This window comes from Bison bison, unplaced genomic scaffold (assembly GCF_000754665.1).
Source record: "Bison bison bison isolate TAMUID 2011002044 unplaced genomic scaffold, Bison_UMD1.0 scf7180017864132, whole genome shotgun sequence".
NCBI lineage: Eukaryota > Metazoa > Chordata > Mammalia > Artiodactyla > Bovidae > Bison > Bison bison.
In genome coordinates this window covers 292,504-318,130 of record NW_011494704.1, presented here as the reverse complement: position 1 = coordinate 318,130, position 25,627 = coordinate 292,504, and the positions used below count along the sequence as shown (strand labels likewise).

The following is a 25,627-nucleotide window of genomic DNA, read 5'->3' as shown; positions in this document are numbered from 1 at the left end:
TTTGCAATGTTGTGTTGGTTTCTGCCATATGTCAGCATGAAGCAGCCATAGGTGTACATATGGTCCCTCCCTCTTGAACCTCCCTCCCACCTCCCACCCCAGACTCCTTGTGTTTTGATGCAGTATTTTTAGTAATATTCCCATATTAAACTTGATTCTCGTGCACACATACTTGACTTAATTATGTCTAAAACATTTCATTTTTGATAAGCATAGTTGTTTTGGAGATCAGGGAGAAGCAATATTAATTTTAAAAGCTTTGCTGGGTGTGCCTTGAGTAGAGACAAAGTAATCAGTAAATGCCAAAGTTAGATGCTAACTTTCTAAGAGCAAGATTTCTCTCTCTATTTTTTTCTTTAAACTTTATAACTTTGACTGCAGATGTGCATTTAAATATCTTTTACAGTTGGCAGGGCGAGGACTGATTAAAGGCAGAGATCATCTTATGTGGGTTCTCTTGCAATTCATTTCTGGAAGTATTCAGAAAAATGCACTAGCTGATTTTCTTCCTGTCATGAAGCTCTTCGACCTTCTGTACCCAGAAAAAGAAGTAAGTTTGGCTACTGAATTAGAATTATGTCTAGTTTATGTTTAAGAATGTTAGTGTAATTTTGTGAAAAGAGCACCGGACTTGAAAAATGGAAACATGGTTCTTTTCCCAGTTTTTGTAATACCTGTAATCATGGGATGGACATTCAGTCTCTCTTGACATTAGTTCATTTCTATGTAAAATGAAGAAATTTAACTGGATTGTTTCTGAAGTTTATCTTTAATCACAGTCAGATCACAGTCGAACATCTAGTATAGCAAACTCTTTCTCTATATTTTAAAAAGGTTTACAATTTTTTAAGAATGTGAAACTGTTTTAATATATACACATTTAAGGACCAAATAACATCAGTATCTGTTAATTTTTTTTTCCTTTGGTTGTTTGCTAATTGAGTATGTCACACTAATAAAGTCCCTGTCACATCTGATTCTTTGTGACCCCATGGACTGTAACCTATGAGGTTCCTTCATCCATGGAATTTTCCAGGCAAGAATACTGGAGGGTGTTGCCATTTCCTTGTCCAGTGTCACACCAGTGCTTATTATATAAGGTGTTTGAAATATGGTATGTATTGATGATTGCCATTTTTTAGGAACATTTTATTACGGAAATTTTTAAATGCACCAAAAATGTAGAGTAAATTAAAAAAAGAAACTCTTATGTACCCATCACCAAGAAATATTCTTATTTCATCTTTCCTCCTCATCTTATTTTTCCTAATGCTGGATAATTTTAAAGCAAATTCCAGACATCTATGTCATTTCACCCATCAATATACAGTACGTCTGATGCTGCTCGTTTAGATTGCTTATCTCTTACATGTTGTTGGAAAGCATACATGTGACTCTTAGAAATTCTCTATCCATGTTTATCACACTCAGTAAAATAATGATGTGATTAATTTCTTCATATGATGTGTTTAAATTTTAAAGAATAAAAATTTAATGATTGTAAATGCTCTGTTTTCTTGGAAAGTAAAAGCAGTCTTTTAATAGTTTCAATATTTGATAGCTGTTAGATCTGATTTGTATTATTGAACAAAGGACAACTGGAGCTAAATTAATACAGGATATTTTAAAAAGAAGTATAGCGGAAATGGATTACTATAATATATATAATTAGTTCACTCTACTCTTTCTTATAATATGCAAATTGTTCTTTTTTAGTTTATCCCAGTTCCTGACATTAACAAACCCCAGTCAACTCATGCCTTTGCCATGACCTGCATTTGGATTCACCTCAACAGAAAAGCCCAAAATGACAACTCCAAACTACAGATTCCAATACCTCACTCCCTAAAGCTTCACCATGAGTAAGTTGTTTGTAGCTTGACAGTTCATTTTTTTAACTTAATAGTGGGTTGAAGGCTAATGATAATTGTCTCAGTATTTATATGAAATATGAAAATCTTCCAACATCCACTGGAGGTAAGGATAAATATTTAATGTGTACATTATAACTAAAAGAACCTAATCAATACCTGCAGCAGAAAGCAATTAGAAGATTAACCAATCCTGTTTATATGTACGGGGATATATATATATATGTATATATATATATTTTTTTAATTTCCAGGTCTATTTTTGCTTTTATGTATTTTATCTTAGTTAAAATACTTAATTTCCAAAAATATGTAAAAATGTTTCAGAATTTCTTAGATTTGAGCCTGATTGAGATATCACTCACTCCCTGGGCTGCCAGGATTGACTGAACTGATTTGGCTGGCATGCTCCCTTATATCATTTCCAAAGCTGTGATTACCCAAAAAAGACGCACTTTTTTAGATAGGACTGGGCTCCATCAAGGGTGTTAATTCCCACCTAGACCTTCTAAAAAGGACTGTCAGATCTCTTCACAGGAGACTTTAGGGTAGTCAGGTTTCACATTTCATTTGACTTTCATTGTATGATACCCCTTAACCATTTTTCCTTAGTGACATCTGTAATGAAGGCATTTGAATGTACTTAAGCAAGTAGATAATAGATAGAAGCCTAGTTCATGAATCTGTGACTTATTTCTTCATTATCTGAATCTTAGTGCAGTATATGTAGTACCTATTTAACAAATAACCATTCATTGTTCACTTTTAACTGCTAACATTCTTTCTGAAATGCTTCTTAAACTTTTTGTGTGTCAGCACTCATTTGGCAGAAACTATAATATCGGTAGGAATAAAGATAGTATATTTGTTCAGTCGCTCAGTCACGTCCAACTCTTTGTGACCCAATAGACGACAGCCCGCCAGGCTTCCCTATCCTTTACCATCTCCCAGAGCTTGCTCAAACTCTTGCATAAAATTAAACTTTTATTAAAAAAAAAAAAAAAAGCAGATTACCTTTCTGGAATTTATTTTCATTTTTTCTATTTAATGGAACTTGAAATTTTAGGTTCCTGCAGCAGAGTCTTAGAAATAAGAGTTTACAAATGAATGACTATAAGATCGCCCTGCTATGTAATGCATACTCTACAAATTCAGAATGTTTTACGTTACCTATGGGAGCTCTAGTGGAGACTATTTATGGAAATGGAATTATGAGGATACCACTTCCTGGAACGAGCTGTTTGGCTTCAGGATCTATTACGCCCTTACCAATGAACCTCCTGGATTCACTGACGGTTCATGCCAAAATGAGGTATATTCTTTTTATTTGTTTGGTTTTATGTCAGGGAATTGATATCAGTATAGTAAAGACATGATTTCACGATTAGTTGTGTATATTTTATGGTCAGATATATTTTAAAAAACCTTTAGGTTTATTCTATAACAAAAATGGTATTGTTTATTATGGGAATTCTAGAATATACATATAAGCCCAAAGAAAATGAAAATAATTGCTATAATCCCTCCTTGAAAAATAAGCATTGTAAAATTACATTTGTATATATGTATTCTGAGTCCTTTTTCTATGTGTATATATATGAATTTATAGGGTTTTTTTTTTGTTTTTTTTTTCAAAATGTGCTCTTAACTACAGTACTATTTATGGCCACCTTTTTCTCATTGTTGTTCTGTTGCTAAGTTGTATCTAACTCTATTAAACACCTGTTTATTTTCATTTTTTAATTAAACATCTTAGGGCTAGTGCTTTTCAGAACCATCTGTTTTAATTGCTACATAGAGGTCTTTTTTTAGGTCTATATTGCATATTGTTGGATACTGAAATTATTTGCAGTGTCTTAGTGTTATAAAAATGGCTGTGAAGATTATCTTTTTGGCTGTCTTTGCACCTATCCATAATCCCATTTTTATTAAATAACTTGCTAGAAGTAGAGTTACTGCGTCCAGGGGTGCAAAACCTGTAATACCTTTCTTGTATTGACTATATATATAGGGGTGCTTTTAGAATTGACATTTATGGTTTCTAAAAGACAGAAAAGGCCCCAAGTGCCCACGGGAGCTAAGCTGATGATTAAGTGAGTGGTGCCTGGTGCTGCATGCAGGCAAGTCAGGTAACCGTGTGCCAGGAAGCTTGTGTATAGAGAGGGATTGTGAATGACTGGAGTGTGTGGGGCTCAGCTCACAGTACTGCCACGTGGGCTAATTTCCATTATGTAAAACTGCATACTAATGTAGTTAGTTCTTCTAAATGTTTTTTGAAAAGGGCTAGAAATCCAGATTTTTATTTCTAGACTTTCAACCATTAAATATTGACTCAAGCTTCAAACACTGCATAGGTCAAAGAGAATGTGTGTGTGGGCCTCCAGGTGGGGAGAGCATTGGTTAGAAAAGCCACTCTGTTTTTCAGACGGTAAATGTTGTTCTAGAATCATACATGCACTTTACTGGCGTATGGATGGAGTTGAATATAGCCCTGTTAATACTTTATATTAATAGGTAATCCTGTTAGTTAATATTTGGATTTTGCAGCTATTTGTTAAGTGGTTCTGTAACAAAAATTAATTTCTTAAATGGTTTTAGTTACATATTTGGAAAAGGAAAACAGCCTAAAACCATTCAAGCATAGTATTTTTTTAAAAGATTTATTTTTTAATTGAAGGATAATTGCTTTACAGAATTTTGTTGTTTTCTGTAAAATATCAACATGAATCAGCCATTGGTATACATATGTCACCTCTGTCTTGAAACTCCCTCCCATTTCCCTCCCCATCCCACGCCTCTGGGTTGATACAGAGTCCCTGTTTGAATTCCCCGAGTCATACAGCAAATTCTCATTGGCTGTCTCTTTTACATATGGTGATGTAAGTTTCCATGTTACTCTCTCCATACATCTCACTCTCTCCTTCCCCTGCCCTGTGTCCATAAGTCTATTCTCTATGTCTCTTTCTCCATTGCCACCCTGCCAATAAACTCATCAGTACCATCTTTCTAGATTCCATATATATACACTACGATGTTTATCTTTCTCTTTCTGACTTACTTCACTCTGCATAATAGGTTCTAGGTTCATCTACCTCATTAGAACTGACCCAAATGTGTTCCTTTTTATGGATGAGGAATATTCCATTGTATATATGTATCACAGCTTCTTTATTCCATTCTTATGAGTTGTACCCAAATTTTGCTGTTTTGGGAGCAGAGAGACCCTGATGCAGGTTGAAAGCAACGTGGAAACCAGAAGCAGCCTCAGGTTGTACAGTGTCACTACCATATGTCCTGCATAACCTAAATGACAAAAAAAGCTGATTCATCTCAGCTAGAAGTTCACATTTATACCAAGTTCCCTATAAGTAGAACAATCCCTGTATTTATGTTAAAAATCTGGATTTTTATTTTGTTTTATTTTATGTTGTTGTTTCTCCTCAGCCTTATCCACAGCATTGCTACCAGAGTGATAAAACTTGCTCACGCAAAGTCCAGTGTGGCCTTGGCTCCAGCCCTAGTGGAAACTTACAGCCGTTTATTGGTCTATATGGAAATAGAATCTTTGGGCATCAAAGGATTTATCAGTAAGACAGGACTTTCTGGTGTTTTATAACCATTAACCTTTTTCTTCATTCAACATATACTTTACTAGTTTCTAGGAATGTAGAAGTGTGCAGAAGTCACTCTCATCGTAGAGATCACCTGCTAAAGAGAAAAATGACAAAAAATATATATAACTGAAATATAAAATAAATCTTACAGAGAAAAATAGAGCAAAAAAGAGGGATAAGACCCTCACAGAGGATCCAGGGAATGGGATACATTTTTTAAAAGTTGTGGTTAAAAAGTGGGGGTGGGGCTGGGCCATGCAGTTGCACTGGGTGCTTGGGATGCAGTAAACAGGACAGGACAGACCTGTCTGTAATCATAAAACCCATGATTCCATGTGGCTGGCTTGCTGACAGCAGTAAGTTCCAAGTCTCACTGGCAATACGGAAGGCATGTTACTCCACTGCATTGCAATTCAGTGCAATTCAGTATAATAACAATTTAATTGCATTACAATTCAATTCCTGCATTACAATGTCTGTTAGTTATTATGAAGTTCTAAATAATAAACACTTTCTAATATGAAAGTGTTTTTCTGATTTGTGGTAATTCTAATTTTTTACCAATGTGGTATCATTTTAACCATTTTAACCATTTAATCATATTCTTTCCAGATAATTGAAAGTCAAATTAAGCTTTCTTAGCAGAAAGGATGGGTTATGATATAATTTGTATATTAAAAAATGATCCTCATGCTTTGAAAGGTTGGGAACATTAACTTTATTAAAATAATTTAAACGATAACTAAAAATAAATGAAGACATGAGGAAGGCTAGAGTAATTTTTTCCCATTTCCTGGCTCTTTACTTTCACAGATGAACTTGTCTATCATTTTTCAAATTCCAAAGAAAAATGCAAACTTGGTGTTACAATAAGAATCTGAATTTTCTTCCTTACAAAGTGAAAGTGAAAGTCGCTCAGTTGTGTCCAACTCTTCGTAACCCCATGGACTATACAGTCCATGGAATTCTCCAGGCCAGAAGTGGGTAGCTGTTCCCTTCTCCAAGGGTCTTCCCTTCTCTAGGGGATCAAACCCAGGTCTCCTGCATTGCAGGTGGATTCTTTACCAGCTGAGCCACCAAGGAAGTCCTCTTCCTTATAATTACAGTACAAATTATGGAGAAAATTAGGGAAATATATGTGTGTGTCTATGTGTTTGCATGTGTGTGTGTTCATGATCAAAATCTTTGCATAGATTTTACTTGATGTGACTTTTCTTTAAGTATCTTTTAATTCATAGCTTTCACTGATTAGTGTCTTAAATTTTCTTCTTCTTCAAGGTCAGCTTCTGCCAACTGTTTTTAAGTCTCATGCCTGGGGTATCTTGCATACGCTTCTTGAGATGTTCAGCTACCGGATGCACCACATTCAGCCCCATTACAGAGTTCAGCTCCTAAGTCATCTTCATACTTTGGCTGCAGTTGCACAGACAAACCAGAACCAGCTCCATCTCTGGTGAGCTCACTGGAGACTGTCTTTCCTTGGATTTGTTAGAAAATTTGTTGGAGATGGTGAACATAGTCCATTACCTTATAATATTCACTGTTATAAAATTCCTCTGCTTATGGAGTGTTTTATTTCCAGTATAGAGAAAGTAGAGTTCAACTTCTTAAATAGAAACCTACTAAGATAGTTGAATCATTGCCTGGAGATTTTTGGACTGAGAACAAGTACTTCCACGACCTTTGACATTGTGTTTTAACTTAGTGCTTATTTAGTTTATGGTTAAAGTATCATGTCATTTTGATTTTGCTCTAATTAAAAATATATTCCAAATTTTAAAGATGTCATTTTTGAAATGCTGTGTATCCAGGTGACATCTTTTTTTTAGTCCTTAAAGCTACATGCTATCTTTTTCAAATGGGTAAAAATGTCAGATGATTTTTGCTATTAAACTTGACACCTCAGATTTTTAAAACCAAGTTAAGCAAAGCTTGTTTTCACACAAAAGAGTTTGTTTTTAATTGAAGAAGAGAAATTTATAGTTTGCATGTAACCTAGAATTGCATTTAATTCTAGAGTTCTGAGTTTATATGCAGCTTAACTTTTTCATGATTGTGTTTGTTCTCCCACTTGGCAGTGTTGAGAGCACTGCACTCAGGCTTATAACAGCACTAGGTAGCTCAGAAGTACAGCCGCAGTTTACACGCTTCCTCAGTGATCCCAAGACGGTGCTCTCAGCGGAATCCGAAGAACTGAACCGTGCCTTGATACTGACGTTAGCTAGAGCAACTCACGTAACAGGTACAGTGACCATGCAGCCACCAGCAACAGAAACAGATGTGTCAGAGGGTACTGTGTCTCCTGACTACTGGGCTGGGGGTCGGGGGGTAACATATTGAAAAGATTCTTCTCACTTGTATCCAAAAAAACCAGTTGTTTGTTTATCTTTACCATTTCAGTCATTAAAGCAAGTTCTTCTGTATTACCATTTTAATTTGGTTGAACGTCAGTTTTTAGTCATCTGACATGGTTTTAAAGTCATGGTTCCTGAGCTTTTTGGTCTCAGGACCACTTTATACTCAAAAATAATAATAATGATTAAAATTCCCAAACATTTTCTGTTTATATGGATTATATCCATGATATTTGCTTTGTTAGGTACTAAAGTAGGACTTTTTAAGATATGACTCATTTTAAAATAACAATAAAAAGCCTATTGCATGTAAACATAAATAATGTAATTTTTGGTGTAAAGGAACATAGCTGAATTTAATGTCTGGTGTAAAGGAACATAGCTGAATTCTCTTACATTTCACCTATTATAGATGTTATTTTAGAAGAAGTAAAAAAAAAACCACTATGGTTTCACATAGATATGAGGATGAGAAGGGAACCTTTTAAATAGCTTTTCCAGCTAATTATGAATCTGCTTTAATGTCACACAAAATTGAAAAATTGGTCGTTTCTTAAATGTTCGTTGCAATGTAGAATCCAAAGTCCTATCAGGGAACTCTGTACTCAGTCACATTATAATCCACTGATCTATTTAGTGGATTTTGTGTTCATGCATATTTTAACTTTATGGATTGGTTTTTTGGAAAACATTGATTTACTGGATTACGTAGGTAGATGTTATAAATGTTGACACATTTCATTATACAGTATCAGAAAATTATATTTTTTAACCTTGCTACAAATTTCATTAGGAAAAAAGTCTTTAAGTTTTAGAAAGCTGTTAGGCTTGTGGTAGTAGATACATGTTTTCCAAAATTCAGATGTTCGCTTGAGAGGTCAAATTTTATCATTGGTGAAAGATACAGTTATTTGTTCTTCTTAAAGTTAGAGGCTCCCTTTATTAATTTTCAAGAAAAATATCTGCCTAATGCCCAAATCTTAAAAACTATGTGTTCTTTCAAGTAAAATTGGGATTCCATGAAAAAAAGAGCTAATTTGACCCAATATTCAATCACAAAGTATTTTTCCTCAAGAGTAGCTGGAACACCTTATGCATACTTCCGTTTTATCACACAAGATGTTACAAACAGATATACTTAAGGGCTGAGATATAATCTTTTTTACAGTTTTATCAGAGAGTCTTAAGTGAAACTGGCGTTTTTTCCCTGCTAAGAGTGTGTTGTGGTGAAGATTACAATGGCTATGAGTATAACTTGGTACCACTGTTTGATTTGTTCCAACGGCCAGCAGTGTTACCCCACCGTTGCTTTGCACCATCAGTGCACATTTCAACATGGTGAAAAGGCCAATGGTATCGTAGTATTATTATTATTATTATTATTTTAATAGTGTTGACCTCATCAAATCCTTGAAAGATATTGGGGACCCACAAAGTCTGCAGACCACACTTTGAGAATGGCTATTTTAGAGAAATAGTTACTGAATTTAGCAACCTCAAATACATTTGTGTATACTGTCTTATTTTACATAAATAAACCTCCTTGATTTAGAGGATTATAGACTATAGGTGTTTCGATCGCCAGAAAAGATATCTGCTGTACTCGAACACTTCTGTTTCGTTGGCTCAGTAAAGTGATAACACCTCACTCTCAGGAGTGAAGTAAACGAGCAGCCGTGGTGGGCCTGTACCACTGTTATGTCACTGATGTTCTGTAATCTTAAAAAGAGAAAAAGGTACCAAATGTCTTTTGTATTTTTTTCACTAGTTATCTTCATTATTTACTGATGTGATTACTAGTTAAGTGGTGAATGCTCTGCAGTGAAATTCTCTGACTGTAGAAACTTGTGACTTTTTATAATCTATGAATTATGGACATGATCTTTTATATCTGGGTTACATTTATTTGTTTGTGTTAGATTTTTTCACAGGCTCTGATTCAATTCAGGGAACTTGGTGTAAAGACATACTTCAGACCATCATGAGTTTTACACCTCACAATTGGGCTTCACATACTCTTAGTTGTTTTCCAGGCCCACTACAGGTAATTTTGTTTTGAATTATATATTGAATGTACGGTATATGAAATCAGTCTTCCCATTTACTGTGTTATTCTGGAGAGTTTTGATGGCATCCAAAAAATATTAACTTTTATTTCTCTTTTTGTAAATCTTTGCTATTACTCCCAAAATCTCTTGAGTTGTTCCTTGTCCTATTAAAGGAGCGGATGTGTCTCTAAAACTGTAATTGTTATGGCTTCATCTTATTAGTTAACAGTTTTAGAATCTTGTGAGATGTAACACATGACCTAAACAATTCTTCCTGTCTCACCGAACAGTAATGGGGAGAAACACAATGTAATGGGGCTTCACAGAATACACACGTGTACATTTGACAGATTTTTCTTTTTTTAATCACATGGAGAGAAAAGCTATAAACTTGGCTATTATAATATGGAGAAAGGAAAACCTCATCTGTCTTCTACTTTTCAGAGAAAATTTTAAGCATAGTAAACATCTGTTTTCTATAACTTCTAATAGGACTGGAACAGTAGGTCTCAAACCTATCAGAATCGCCTGGAGAGGTGGTTTAGCTAGACTCCTAGACTCCAGCTGCAGAGCTTCTGATTCATTAGGTCTGAGATGGGGCCCAAGAATTCACATTTCTTACAGGTCTGAGGTCATGCTAATACTGATGGTCTGGGGACCATGCTCTGAGAACCACCTGGCTAGTGCAATGGATTTTCCTCATAGGCATATTAAAATATGTAATGGAAGAGTACATACATTCTTTTTCTTTTGCTCTTTTTTCAAAGATGAGCAGAAGTATCAACAGATGACTGAAGAAAGTTTGAATTCAGGTTTGCTTGGAATTTCTGTTTAGAAAATCTAGGAGAGGAATCTTACAGATAATCCAATCAAAGCCTTTGTATTTTCCCAATATAGAAATTTAGGCCCTGATTACTGAGTTACTTGAGGGCACATGGAATTTATTAGTGTTAGAGTCAAGCCTGAAACTGGTTTCTTGATTCTGCAGCTAGTGCCCTTTTTACTATAGCCATTGAAATAAACTTATGATCTTCCTTGTAGGCATTCTTTAAACAAAATAATGTACCTCAAGAGAGTCGTTTTAATCTGAAAAAAAATGTGGAGGAGGAGTATAGGAAGTGGAAGTCAATGACCAACGAAAATGACATCATCACCCACTTTTCTGCACAACGTTCTCCTCCTCTCTTCCTTTGTCTGCTCTGGAAAATGCTCCTGGAAACAGATCACATTAATCAGATTGGCTATAGGTAAGTCGAAAACCTAGATCTGCATTCCATTTGTCAGTCCATCGTACTATACAGCAGTGTAATTTATTTTTTACTCTCTGCTTTCCAGAGTACTGGAGAGAATTGGAGCCAGGGCCTTAGTAGTCCATGTGAGAACTTTTGCAGATTTCCTGGTATATGAGTTCTCTACGTCAGCTGGAGGTCAGCAACTCAACAAATGCATTGAAATTCTTAATGATATGGTATGGAAGTACAACATTGTTACACTGGACAGATTAATTCTCTGCCTGGTAAGAATACATTTACTTAAAAACAGGTCTAAGCAGTCTCATTCTCTTTGGATCAGTGTTAATGACTAATGGATCATGTGCTGATCTGCCGTATGTTGTTCCTAGTAAAGTAAAAGTTGCTCAGTCGTGTCTGACTCTTTGCGACTATACAGTCCATGGAATTCTCCAGGCCATGATACTGGAATGGGTAGCCTTTCCCTTCCCCAGGGGATCTTTCCCAACCTAGGGATCGAACCCAGGTCTCCTGCATTGCAGGCAGATTCTTTACTGTCTGAGCCACCAGGGAAGCCCAAGAATACTCAAGTAGGTAGCCTATTCCTTCTCCAGGGGATCTTCCTGACCCAGAAATCAAACTGGGGTCTCCTGCATTGCATGTGGTTCTTTACCAGCTGAGCTACCAGGGAAGCCCCATATTGTTTTTAAAGATTTAATGAATTTATACTGTAAATCATACATTGCTATCAATTTCCTAAGGAATTAAAGATTCCCCAATTTCTTTATTCATCCATTCAGTAAGCATGTATTGAATATCTACTATGTTGTATGTACAGAAGGTATAGAAGTAAGTAAGACAGATGTGGTCCTGGCTTTGTGATGCTCTGAAATGATTCTCAAAAGCTCCTAGAAGAGGCAGGAAGTAGTAAAAAAAGAAAAGTCATTAAGTTTTTTTTCAGAGTGCTAATAATCATTTATGTATACTTTGTTAGCCATAATATATAAGAAACTGAATGCTTCTTATAGTCACCCAGTTTTCCTCAAGTGTTTTTTTTTCTCTTGACTTTGATGTCTATTTCAGGCCAAATTTTAAGAAAAATCACTGAATCAGGCTGGAAACTGCTACATGTTTTAATACTATAGTAGTGATATTTGACTCTAGTACTCTTGCCTGGCAAATCCCATGGATGGAGCGGCCTGGTGGGCTGCAGTCCATGGGATCGAGAAGAGTCAGACACGACTGAGCGGCTTCACTTTGACTTTTCACTTTCATGCGTTGGAGAAGGAAATGGCAACCCACTCCAGTGTTCTTGCCTGGAGAATCCCAGGGACAGGGGAGCCTGGTGGGCTGCCGTCTATGCGGTCGCACAGAGTCGGACACGACTGAAGCGACTTAGCAGCAGCAGCAGCAGTGATGTTTAAAGGGTGTAAGTGCTTAACATTCACCTCTCAGCTCTACAGCATAGATATAAAGATGGTCACAGTCTAGTAAGGGAAATAAGATAAGTCTATGAATCAGTAAATAGTAAGTTAGAGGTGTAGGGAAAGTATTACCAGGCAGCACTGAAAGATCACATCTGCTTAGGTGATGGGTCTTCAAGAGAGGGCTAAATTTCAAAAAATAAAAATGGACATTCCAGGTGAGAGCCCAAACTAGGCAAAAAGGTGTCAGGCATGTTTGGGGAATGCTGAACAATTATTTTGGGATGGATTATACAATAAAGTTCTAATTGTGAGATTTTACTGTTTTCAAATTTAGGCTCTCTGGAGCCTTGCTTTTGCATAGGTTGGTCATTTTCATTTAATTGTTCTGTTTTTTTTCCAAAGGCCATGCGTAGCCACGAAGGGAATGAAGCCCAAGTTTGTTATTTCATAATTCAGTTGCTGTTACTCAAGCCAAATGATTTTAGAAATCGAGTAAGTGACTTTGTGAAGGAAAATTCCCCAGAACACTGGCTACAGAATGACTGGCACACCAAGCACATGAATTATCACAAGGTACTAATTAAAATTAGTGCTTCACTTCATCCTTTTAAGGCCAAACTTTAGGTCTTTGGCTAATTGACTTGGCCGTTTTCTCTGCAGGTCTGTTCTTATCTGTCCGGTCTGTGTAGAAGTGACTTAGCTGCCTAAACTTTCTTAAGGTTCTAGAGTCTCTCTAATATTAAGAACAAATTGAAACTACAGTTTTAATAGGTGTGGGTACTTACAATAGAAAATGAAGAGTTAAATCCAGTCCTTTCATATGTAAATCTCTTTTGGTATATCTTTAGGAGAATAGAAATTTTTGTTAAGGACTCTAGATTTCATTGCATTACCGGAGCAAACATAGTTCTATGTTCTTTGAAAAATGGCAGGTTTATTTAGCTTTTTTTTTTTTTTTTTTTTTTTTAAGAAAATTTAAAAAAGATGCCCTAAACATTTACCATTTCCTCACTTCCACAGAAATACCCGGAGAAGCTCTATTTTGAGGGCCTGGCGGAGCAGGTTGATCCTCCTGTGCCGATACAGTCTCCATATCTGCCCATCTATTTTGGAAATGTGTGTCTCCGATTCCTCCCAGTGTTTGATATAGTAATCCACAGGTTTTTAGAGTTGCTCCCGGTATCCAAATCACTGGAGACTCTACTAGATCACCTGGGAGGCTTATATAAATTTCATGGTGAGCTTTTTCAAATTTTAATTCCATCTAAGCTCTCTATAGACAGAAGTAGGCTGAACATGATCATATGGATAATAATCGTTATAAAGGTTTTATTTTAATAATTTTTAATAAAAGCATTTTCAGGAGAAGTGCTATGTGATGATACCTTGATATATAAAATAGACAACATAAAAATATTAATAAGTAAATTATAGCAAAAATAAATAATATGCAAGAGATGCCTTATTTTATATATTGTGTGATTAATTATCAAATCAGTACAGAAAGAGAGAAGTATTAGTTCAGAACAGATGGATATTACTGTGAACTAAATGGATCTTGGCAAGCTTCTTGGATGGGTAGGGTTTGAACTATAATGTATGTGATTTTTATAAACAGAAAGGAGAAGAGAGCAAAATAGGCAGGAGAAATCCTTTGGAAAAATCATGGAGGTATTAAAAACAAGGCATTTTTTAAAAACAATTGCCTCATTGGGCTAAATTGTACCTGGCAACTTATCACTGTAAATGCCAGGTTGAGAAGTTCTGGTTTTATAATCTACAGATAATGGAGAATTAACTAGAAGTTCTTGAGTAAAGTCATGGTATGGAAAGCGTTATTTTAGAAAGGTGAGTCCAGTTCTAGTAGCAGCGTGTCTTGGAAGGAGGAAGCCATTTCAAAGACTTGTGTCAGTTAGCATCTAAACAAGTATGCTGCTGCTGCTGCTAAGTCGCTTTCAGTTGTGTCCGACTCTGTGCGACCCCATAGACGGCAGCCCACCAGGCTCCCCTGTCCCTGGGATTCTCCAGGCAAGAACACTGGAGTGGGTTGTCATTTCCCTCTCCAATGCATGAAAGTGAAAAGTGAAAGTGAAGTTGCTCAGTCGTGTCTGACTCCTAGCGACCCCATGGACTGCAGCCCACCAGGCCCCTCCATCCATGGGAGGCAAGAGTACTGGAGTGGGGTGCCATTGCCTTCTCCGGAAACAAGTGTGGTGACACTGAAAATGAGAAGGAAGGGAGAGAGAGTCAAGAGTAGGAATTGAGCTTGGTTGACCAATTATGGGGAGAATATCGAAAGAAAGAAATCAAGGACAACTCTCAAGTTTTGAGCCTGGTGACTGAGAACAGTGAAGTCAGTGACAGAACATGGAAGTCCTGGAGCAGCCATGGACTATACCCACTCTAGGGGGATAGAGAGTATTTTATCTGGCGGGGTGGTGGAGGGGGTGGGGAGGCAGTTCTTCTTAGTCCTTGACCTAAGATATCTCTTTTATCTAAGATATCTCCCTTCATAGCAGAAGTCTGAATTGCATTTTAGCACTGCAGAGTAGATATGAAGTTCAAGGGAGCTTTCCTTTAAAAATACTCTTCTTTTTGGATTGGGTAATATATGCACCTGATGCAGTGAAAGTGGTCAGTCCCACCCCTGTCCTCTAGCTTATTCTTGTAGCTCCTCCTTTCTTCCCTGTAGGCAGTCACTGTTACCAGTTTCTTATGTATCCTACCTTAAATATTCTGGGGTTTGTAGTTTATTTTTTTCACAAATATAATATACACACTATTTTTATTAACCTTTATAAGGTTTTACAGTTGATTATTTAGTATCAGATCATACAAAGCTGCTTCATACATGCCATGATTAACTTAACCAGTCCCCTGTTTTCATCATGTAGGCTGTTCTAATCTTTTGCTAGTATAAACAGGCTGCAGCTACATTGCTTACACATGGCATCATTTTTGCAGGAAAAATTTCCAGGAGTGGAATTGCTGCATCTAAATGTGATGCTTATCCTTCAGTAGAAGCTGTGTATGTTGTTAGAAGCCTTCTGCCTTGTCCTAAAATAAAAATAGCCATTGTATGCAATTGCCTAACACGGGTAATAGTTTTATAATCTTCTGAGCTATTTTTTGGCAATCTTGAGAATAGATCAGTTTTTCACAGTTGTCAGTAACCAGGTAAACATTGTAGTGATGTTTTCTTCTTGGCAGATCGTCCAGTGACTTATTTGTATAATACTCTGCATTATTATGAAATGCACCTGAGAAATCGCGAAAGTCTCAAACGAAAACTTGTCCATGCAATCATTGGGTCGCTCAAGGATAACCGACCACAGGGCTGGTGTCTAAGTGACACTTACCTTAAAAATGCTATGAATGCACGAGAAGACAATCCCTGGGTCCCAGACGACTCTTACTACTGCAAATTGATTGGCAGACTGGTAGATAATATCCTTTTCATTGTGATTTTCCAGACTCTACAGAAATAACTATATGTTGATTTGTGTGAACATATATTGTCATTTTAAATATTCCAAAGTTTTTATATATTCTAAGACTTCAGTTTTTTAGAACATTTTATTTTTTAATTTTTACTTCTGTAAAGGTTTTGAAGTCTTAAATCAGCAGCATAATGCCAGATAGGCAGAAATTTACTCCATTAAAACTTTTATTTAAAAAAAACAAAACCTTAGAGAAGAGATTTGTTTCAAAGAAAAACATTCCTAAATAAATACACTATGTATTATAGTACATGCATTTGTTCTATGGAGAACATAGAACTTTGTTGCTTTAAATAAATCCCTGAATAATTTTTAAAACATTAGTAGATAATAGTAAAACATTTTTTGGTAGTGAAAAAGATTCTATATTGGTGTTTTCTTTCTTTACTTCTGTTTTAAATTATTAACCCACTATACTTAATATATCTATACACGATGCCACTCTATTTACTAAATAGAGCAGTTTTACATATATAGGCCTGATTTAATTTTCCTACACAGGAATTCCTTCCTGAAGTAAAAGAGCTACTCATGAGAAAGTAATGTTCTTATTAACTTTCCTACAACTAAAAGAAAATAGGTTGATAAAGCCTTTGGATACCTTGGTTGCATCTACAGCTGTCATGTCATGGTAATAAGAACCCACTCATATAAGACCAGTCATTGATACCTGTGGCTGATCACATGGTTGCTATCAACACATGTCAGATTTATTTGTATTCAGTTTGTATTGTTTGCCTCTTAAGCTCTCCAATAAATCACTTATTGAGGGCTCATAATCAGATATATTGATAATCAAATGAAATGTTTACATGTTCAACCTTTGAAAACTGTAAAGCACTATACAAACAGAAGCCTTTAATCTCAGAATTATCAACCAGTTATTGCTTTAATCATCTGCACCGATGGCTGGCAAATCTCCTGGTCCATTCCCAAACTGTGACTGGAGGTTCAATGAGTTTCCCAACCCCGCTGCCCACGCACTGCATGTTACTTGTGTGGAACTCATGGCCTTGGCTGTTTCCGGCCAGGATGTTGGAAATGCTCTTCTAAATGTTGTCCTGAAGAGGTGTGTATCCTGTTTCGTGCAATAAGATTCAGTGTTTAAGAGAATGATATTTTATTTGGAGCTGTAAGACACACCTGTTGTCCCAAGGCTAGGGCACATTGAATAGTGACTATCTTTAGGTTCCAGATCTCGTCTTAGCGATAAAGGTGAAATGGAATGAGCCCTGAACGGCCAGAAAACCTGGGTTTGTTCCTTCTTCTACTCTTTATTAGCTGTTTGACATTTAACTTAGGCATAACGTTAACTTTTCCCTAAAGACAGTTTTTCAAGATTTTCTTCTTAAAGGCCAATATAAAGTAGAGGATAATGATTGGAGAATAAATATAAATAAGTGAAATAGTCTTTCAGCTCAGCAACCATTGTTAAAGAAGAAAATTGAAAAAATTGAAAAGCCTTACTTAGTTTTTATTTATATTTTTACTCAATAAAAATCCATTGTAGTTTTATTGAAATAGATCAGTGTCAACCCCAAATTATATATATTCTCAAAGTAAGATACAGTGTCAACCATATAAAATGTTTTTATAATTTCACCTTTTTGTTCTTTTTCCCAACTAATAGTCAGCCTTTAGTGCCAAGAGAGAACATTACAGCATGGATGAATGCCATTGGATTGATCATCACTGCCCTACCAGTAAGTTAATCATTTTGATTTAAACAAGGTCATCATGCAATTAATGAAATGTTTCTTTTTTTGTTTTTTTTTTACTTTATTATTGCTTCTAAAATCTACAGTGCCTCTTTTGCATCAGATCTAAATAAATCTACCTGACTATGGGTCCCTGCATCCCTTGGTCCCACTTTCCTATCCAACCTTAGGTTTCCAATTAAAATCTGATCTATTTTTGACCCCTTAACATATTATGTATCTAGATCCTTTGAGTTCAATTCAGTTCAGTAGCTCAGTTGTGTCCAGCTCTTTGCGACCCCATGGACTGCAGCATGCCAGGCCTCCCTATCTATCACCAACTCCCAGAGTTTACTCAAACTCATGCCCATTGAGTTGGTGATGCCATCCCAACCATCTCATCCTCTGGCATCCCCTTCTCCTCCCGCCTTCAATCTTTCCCAGCATCAGGGTCTTTTCAAATGAGTTAGCTCTTCGCATGAGGTGGCCAAAGTATTGGAGTTTCAGCTTCAGCATCAGTCCTTCCAATGAATATTCAGGACTAATTTCCTTTAGGATGGACTAGTTGGATCTCCTTGCAGTCCAAGGGACTCTCAAGAGTCTTTTCCAACACCATAGTGCCAAAGCATCAATTCTTTGGTGCTCAGCTTTCTTTATAGTCCAACTCTCACATCCATACATGACTACTGGAAAAACCATAGCCTTGACTAGATGGACCTTTGTTGGCAAAGTAATGTCTCTGTTTTTTAATATGCTGTCTAGGTTGGTCATAACTTTTCTTCCAAGGAGTAAGCATCTTTTAATTTCATGGCTGCAGTCACCATCTGCAGTGATATTGAAGTAAAAATAAAAAGTCAGCCACTGTTTCCACTGTTTCTCTATCTATTTGCCATGAAGTGATGGGATCAGATGATATGATCTTTGTTTTCTGAATGTTGAGCTTTAAGCCAACTTTTTCACTCTCCTCTTTCACTTTCATCAAGAGACTCTTTAGTTCTTCTTCACTTTCTGCCATAAGGGTGGTGTCATCTGCCTATCTGAGGTTATTGATATTTCTCCCAGCAATCTTGATTCCAGCTTCATCCAACCCAGTGTTTCTCATGATGTACACTGCATATAAGTTGAATAAGCACGCTAACAATATACAGCCTTGACGTACTCCTTTTCCTATTTGGAACCAGTCTGTTGTTCCATGTCTAGTTCTAACTGTTGCTTCCTGACCGGCATACAGATTTCTCAAGAGGCAGGTCAGGTGGTCTGGTATTCCCATCTCTTGAAGAATTTTCCACAGTTTATTGTGATCCACACAGTCAAAGGCTTTGGCATAGTCAATAAAGCAGAAATAGATGTTTTTCTGGAACTCTCTTGCTTTTTGATGATCCAGCAGATGTTGGCAATTTGATCTCTGGTTTCTCTGCTTTTTCTAAAACCAACTTGAACATCTGGAAGTTCACGGTTCACGTATTGTTGAAGCCTGGCTTAGAGAATTTTGAGCATTACTTTTCTAGTGTGTGAGATGAGTGCAATTGTGCAGTAGTTTGAGCATTCTTTGGCGTTTCCTTTCTTTGGGATTGGAATGAAAACTGACCTTTTCCAGTACTGTGGCCACTGCTGAGTTTTCCAAATTTGCTAGCGTATTGAGTGAAGCACTTTAACAGCATCATCTAGGATTCGAAATAGCTCAACTGGAATTCTGCCACCTCCACTAGCTTTGTTCATAATGATACTTCCTAAGGCCCACTTGCTTTCCCATTCCAGGATGTCTGGCTTTAGGTTAGTGATCACTCCATCGTGATTATCTGGGTCGTGAAGATCTTTTTGATACAGTTCTTCTGTGTATTCTTGCCACCTCTTTTTAATATCTCCTGCTTCTGTTAGGTCCATACCATTTCTGTCCTTTATTGAGCTCATCTTTGCATGAAGTGTTCCCTTGGTATCTCTAATTTATCCTTTCCTCCTGCAAATGATGCTTGTTGAGACATTTTTCAGGTACTTCTGCCATATAAGAGAATATACCAGGATGTTTTTCCTTCTGTTACCTTCCCTAAAGCCTACTCATTCTTTGCTAACTTAGGGCTTGCTTTTTCAGCGAAGCCTTCTATAATTTCTCCACTCATGCAGTGTCTCTCTCTGTGACCTCCACATATGTCTAGTCAACACCACACCGATGTCTGACATCTTTGCGTGTCAATAATATTGTCTAAAGCAGTGCTCTCCAAACTTGTTTGATTATGCATCTTTATGAATCACTTCTTCCTTACACTCCTCCAAAATATATACATATTTGTGAATTATAAATGTGTACCAGCATTACCTGTATAGTAAATATAGATAAAGTCAATTTACCATGTAGTAAAAATCAGCAATTAAGTTAACTGGACAGACTCATGTCTGGAGCACTCTTAACTCACAGACACTTCTCCCCAGGTTGTTATTGACTTAATTTGACTCATTGTGAAGCCACACAAGCTGGATAAATAGAAAACATTAAAGAATGAGAAAGTGCTATTATTTTAGGCTTTTGGAGTACAATACTGGATATAGAGTGGAATACTAGAGAAATGGTGTTTTTCTTCAGGCTTTTTCTTGGTTTTAAAGGAGCCGTATTGGATTGTCCTTCACGATCGAATAGTGAGTGTTATCAGCAGTCCCAGCTTGACGTCTGAGACAGAGTGGGTCGGCTATCCTTTCCGGCTCTTCGATTTCACCGCTTGCCATCAGTCCTACTCTGAGATGAGCTGTAGCTACACGTTAGCTCTGGCACATGCAGTGTGGCACCACTCCAGCATCGGGCAGCTTTCTCTCATTCCCAAGTAGGTATTATGATTTCCTAAAAACATTTGACTTATTTTGTTTTTGCTTTTTAATCTCTTGTACACCTGGGGTATATATCTGATTCAGTGGAACAGCTGACACAGTAAAAGTCTTAAGTAGTTTCTGGGTGTCAGAAAGACTCCTTTATGTCAGAATTAATTGAAGAAAATTAATTTATATGTATAAGTAATAGTCTCGTATTCAGTTTTCCTTTATCATTTCAATCAGTCAGTCAGTTCAGTCGCTCAGTTGTGTCCCACTCTTTGCAATCCCATGAATCACAGCACTCCAGGCCTCCCTGTCCATCACCATCTTCCAGAGTTCACTCAAACTCACGTCCATCGAGTCAGTGATGCCATCCAGCCATCTCATCCTCTGTCGTCTCCTTCTCCTCCTGCCCCCAATCTCTCCCAGCATCAGAGTCTTTTCCAGTGAGTCAACTCTTCACATGAGGTGGCCAAAGTACTGGAGTTTCAGCTTTAGCATCATTTCAATGGGCTTAATCAAATGCATGCTTTTTCCAGAATATATCGCAAAATTTGCCTTTTGTACTGCATACCTGATACTAGCCTATCTTCTGATTACTATTTTTGACTGTATAATTGTATTAATTAGATTTAAATTTCTTGAGAATGGCCTTTATATTAGGTTGATTATCCTCTTTTATTTCAAATAATTCACATTCCGTCATTCAGTAATTGTACTATTAGGAACAACTCCTAAATCTGAAGTAAATTGTTTCAATAATCAAATGAAAATAAGAGCCAGTGAGAGATGTGAGATTAATTAGAAATGTTACCAGAATTAAAATAAACTTTAAAAAAATTATTACAGATTTTGAAAATACTTGGATAGGCTATATTAACAAAATTCAAACAATTTAACTGATTTCGAGTCACAAGAATTTTTTATTTTGATCTTTAAATTTTAGATTTCTCACTGAAGTACTTCTTCCTATAGTGAAGACTGAGTTCCAGTTGCTTTATGTGTACCACCTTGTGGGACCATTTTTGCAAAGGTTTCAGCAAGAGAGAACTCGATGTATGATAGAGGTAAAATTTAATCTGGGTTTTCGATGGTAAGATTAAGTTCTAAAATGTATATTAAGGTTTCTTTCCTAGTGTTTTTCAAACTGTATATCATTACCATTAGTGGGAAAATCAGTTTAGCAGGATCTAAGAGTAATGCTTAAGGCCTTAGCATCCCCGTAACTTAGTATGCCTATGAGTTTGGTGTGGGATGTGCTGAACTGGAGATGTAGGGGAAAATACTCATCATCAGGGCTGAGAAGAAAGCTAAAGATGGAGAAGTGCATTTGAGCATGTGCACTATAGCACAGAGGAATTCGTCAGAGTCATGGGAATGACTAAAGTTGATCCCTTGTAACAGAAGTGTAGAGAAAAGAGAATGCCCCAAATATAGAACTTTGCAGTGTGAGACACCCAGTGGAACTAAGAAGGCACAGTATATAAAGGCTCCCTGAGACTGCCAAGTATCCCAGAAATTGAGAGATGGTTTCCAGAAAAGGGGTTGTCTATCTCTTAATTTTAAATTTTAAATTAGGCAGAGAAAGTGTATTTAATTCCTACTTGGGGTCAGTTGGCAGCACTCTGAATTCCGTCATAAATACAAGCAGTTCCGTATCACTCGTGTACACAGAGGCTTGTGTGATAGTGACAGTTCCTCAACAAGGATGTACCCTCTGTTCTGTTCTTGTCACGGAGACCAGCTGCATCATGACTGAACCATTTTTGACCATTTAAATAATTTTATTTGTTAAATAGATTGGTGTGGCGTTTTATGACATGTTGCTGAATGTAGACCAGTGTAGCACCCACTTAAACTACATGGATCCCATCTGTGACTTCCTGTATCATATGAAGTATATGTTTACTGGTGACAGTGTAAAAGAACAAGTAAGTTCACTTTAATTATTTTTCAATGATGTTTAGTTTTGAAAACTTAAACATGAGGGGACATAGGTATGCTTATAGTCGATTCACGTTGTATGGCAGAAACCAGCACAACATTGTAAAGCAATCGTCTGCCAATTTAAAAAAAAGTAAATATCTATTATAATTTCTCACACTTTTCCTTCTTGACATTTGCAACAAAACATCTGAAAATGACCTGAGGAGTTACTAATAGTAAACTCATCAGGAAGAAACAGTACAGCGTGGCTACTGAGAAGATCAGAGAGGCCTTGTATTGTGAGTGGAGCAGAGCCTGTTTTTCCCCACAGTGATTAGGGTACACTGTGAGGACATAAGACAAATTGCAGTGTGACTATAAGATTAAAACCAGGAGGGTCAGGAGAATAATGCATGAAGGGTATTTAAAAACTGAGGGTGCTGAACTTGAATTTTTTTTAAAGTCCTAGGGAATTAATTCTGTCCTAACTGTTTGAGGGGTGGGGGGTTGCCATTTGGAATAGGTATTAAATTTGTTCTGTGTCACTTTAAAAGGCATGCGACTCAGCATATAAAGAGCCACTCCCTGGGAGGGCTGTCTCCAAGTGGAAAGAACCTCCTTAAATACCTCTTTAATACCTCCTGAGTTTCCTGTCTGTGGGAACCAGAATCTCAGCTCTTTTAGAAGGGTGGAGGGAGGGCAAATAGGTGAAGTTAAGTGACCTCCTCTCCATACTTTAATGTTATTTCTCTCTAAAATGGGAAAGGAATATACATTGGTACACGTAAGCATGTAAATCCTAGTCTGAGGATTCACTCTTTGAAGCTGGTGACGTGGAGTTGGGAGGGTGTTGACTCCTTTGCGCCTCCGCAGGACTGTGAAGTGGAGACCAACAGAAATGTTTTCTTTAGTATATTCCTTATATTTGAGCCTAAGAAACTTTGACACAAGGGAATACAGAAAGGAAGGATTTTTAATGGACCAATCTTTCCTGGTAAGATCCAAGAATGTATAAGTAAAGCTAAGAAAGCTATGGAACTACTTGATGTATTTATTTCTTTAAAGCATTTTAAGTAAGAGTAAGTCTAATATGATTTAGTTTGCATTCCAGGTGTAAATCAAAACCAAAAAAAGTTAACTGTATAGGTAAATGTTTTGAACCTGAGTTATTCAAAGATCTTTGAAATATAATGGTGCTTTGCATAAAGATGGCGTTTTAAAAGGATGAGTCCCTTGGTGGATGTGTAGAACCCCCAGTGTAAACTACTAGCTTTTGGCAGGAGGGTGACTGGCTGTCTAGGTCAGTGAGTATGTTTCTGTTAAGTGTATGCATATATAGATAGATACACATACACAAATGTACATATATATAATAGTGTGTGAGGGACAACACATGCTTTTTTCAGGTAAGAAAGAAATAGTTTTATCTGCTTTTGTTAAAACACAAAATATGAGAGAAACTTCTCATCCACCTGTTCTACTCCCTGGTTTATTGTCTCAGGAAATGTGTAAGTCACTTCTTTAAAAGTGGGAAATTGAACTTCTCTGGTGAAAATATGTTTTAATGTGCTTTTGTTTTTTAGGTAGAAAAGATTATCTGTAATTTAAAACCGGCTTTAAAACTCCGTCTTCGATTCATCACTCACATTAGCAAGATGGAACCGGCTGCCGTGCCTCCGCAAGCCGTCAGCAGTGGGTCTCCAGCACCTCAGTCTACTCAGGTGCCAGGGTCTCTGCCGGTGACTCAGTGAAGTCAGAGTGTGCTGTGCTGAAAGTGGACTTGAGTCTATTAGATCTGAACCTGACAGTGCTACATTGTGGTGGAGGAGAGGCAGCGGTGTTCAGATTGTTTTATTTTGATTCATGTGGTGGATCTGTTGACTTCCAACTCCTGTCTTCCCATTGCTTTGTCTCTAAGAGATCACGTAAACTACACATTGCTCGTATCCACAGCAAGGTATTAGAGCTGCCTAGGATATGGACATATCTGATCAAATGGCCTTTACCAGGCACTCTCAATCTTTACTGTTTTGACCATTGTTTTTGTTTTTATTTTTTAGTATTAATAACTTATTCAGTCTTCAAATCCAGTTTTAAAGGCACCACACATGTAAAATAGTTATTACAAATTCTTTTATACATAAATCTCTCTTGGTATATCTTTGCAACAAGAGATTTTTGTCAAGTAAAGGTCTCTAGATTTCATTGCATTAAAGGAGCAAACACAATTTCATATTCTTTTTTAAATGGCTTAAACTTTTTATCATAGATTTCCAAGTAAACAGGCTAATATTTCTATTGAGATAGATTGGCAAGTTTTTGCCTTTGCTGTGGACTTGAACTTACTATATGAAATGAGTTGGAAGCCATGTAAGAAAATAACATAACTTAAGAAAATCAATTTTCTTAATACCTGTTTTTAAAAATAAATCAGTTACTTTTCCAGGTTGACACACTTACCTGGCAGATGATGTGATTCTTTGAATTTTTATAGTCTTAAATTTTTAAAGTATTTATATTTTTAAATATATACATTTTGGTTCTTTAGAGTTTATTAGATTTTGAGAGACACACTGTTATTTTGGGGGGGTGGCATTAAGATTGTAAAAGACTTGGAAAATAATTAGTAAAATCTGTTGAATGAATAAATTGTCTGATTAATTACTCAGTTTGAATGAGCGTCTGCTGGGTGCCAGGCAATGTACTGGCTGGATTAGAACAGAGAACTGAGCCACCTCCATGGATTGTATGCTATAGTCAGTGACTGACATTAACCTAGGAATTAAGAGGTGCTGATTTTTTTAAAAAAGAATTAGTGAAGTTTAACTGTGAACTTCTGTTTCCAAATCATTCCTCCTGGACCTTTATCTTCTTCATGATTCATATTTTTATAATCACTGGATCTTTATTTGCCATGCAAAGACTGCTTAAAATTTGTATAATGGTATAAACAATTTTTCTAAGCTAATGATATTCTTAAAATTCTCCAGAAATTTTATACTAGAAATGATTTCAACTATTACTCTTAACCTAGTCTCAATATATTCTTGCTGCCTCAAGGAATAGAAATAAGTGTAACAATGCTGCTGCTGCTGCTAAGTCACGTCAGTCGTGTCCGACTCTGTGTGACCCCATAGACGGCAGCCCACAGGCTCCCCCCTC

General features: G+C 36.6%; 1 protein-coding gene across 2 annotated transcripts in view; it reads left to right on the top strand.

Moving 5' to 3' along the window:
* MED23 (mediator complex subunit 23) overlaps positions 1 to 25,110 on the top strand; it is a 43,691-nt gene extending 18,581 nt beyond the window's left edge. For both annotated transcript variants that reach the window (XM_010839683.1, XM_010839684.1), the window contains 18 exons: positions 407 to 550; positions 1,717 to 1,862; positions 2,938 to 3,183; positions 5,316 to 5,458; positions 6,764 to 6,938; positions 7,564 to 7,727; positions 9,759 to 9,883; positions 10,929 to 11,134; positions 11,223 to 11,403; positions 12,946 to 13,116; positions 13,564 to 13,780; positions 15,754 to 15,990; positions 16,947 to 17,112; positions 17,674 to 17,746; positions 20,339 to 20,553; positions 21,486 to 21,606; positions 22,339 to 22,470; positions 24,049 to 25,110. In XM_010839683.1, the coding sequence (XP_010837985.1) occupies positions 407 to 550; positions 1,717 to 1,862; positions 2,938 to 3,183; positions 5,316 to 5,458; positions 6,764 to 6,938; positions 7,564 to 7,727; positions 9,759 to 9,883; positions 10,929 to 11,134; positions 11,223 to 11,403; positions 12,946 to 13,116; positions 13,564 to 13,780; positions 15,754 to 15,990; positions 16,947 to 17,112; positions 17,674 to 17,746; positions 20,339 to 20,553; positions 21,486 to 21,606; positions 22,339 to 22,470; positions 24,049 to 24,216 (3,030 nt within the window). In that variant the 3' untranslated portion in view covers positions 24,217 to 25,110. The remainder of the gene's footprint in view (positions 1 to 406; positions 551 to 1,716; positions 1,863 to 2,937; positions 3,184 to 5,315; positions 5,459 to 6,763; positions 6,939 to 7,563; positions 7,728 to 9,758; positions 9,884 to 10,928; positions 11,135 to 11,222; positions 11,404 to 12,945; positions 13,117 to 13,563; positions 13,781 to 15,753; positions 15,991 to 16,946; positions 17,113 to 17,673; positions 17,747 to 20,338; positions 20,554 to 21,485; positions 21,607 to 22,338; positions 22,471 to 24,048) is intronic.
* The last annotated feature ends 517 nt before the right edge of the window (positions 25,111 to 25,627 follow it).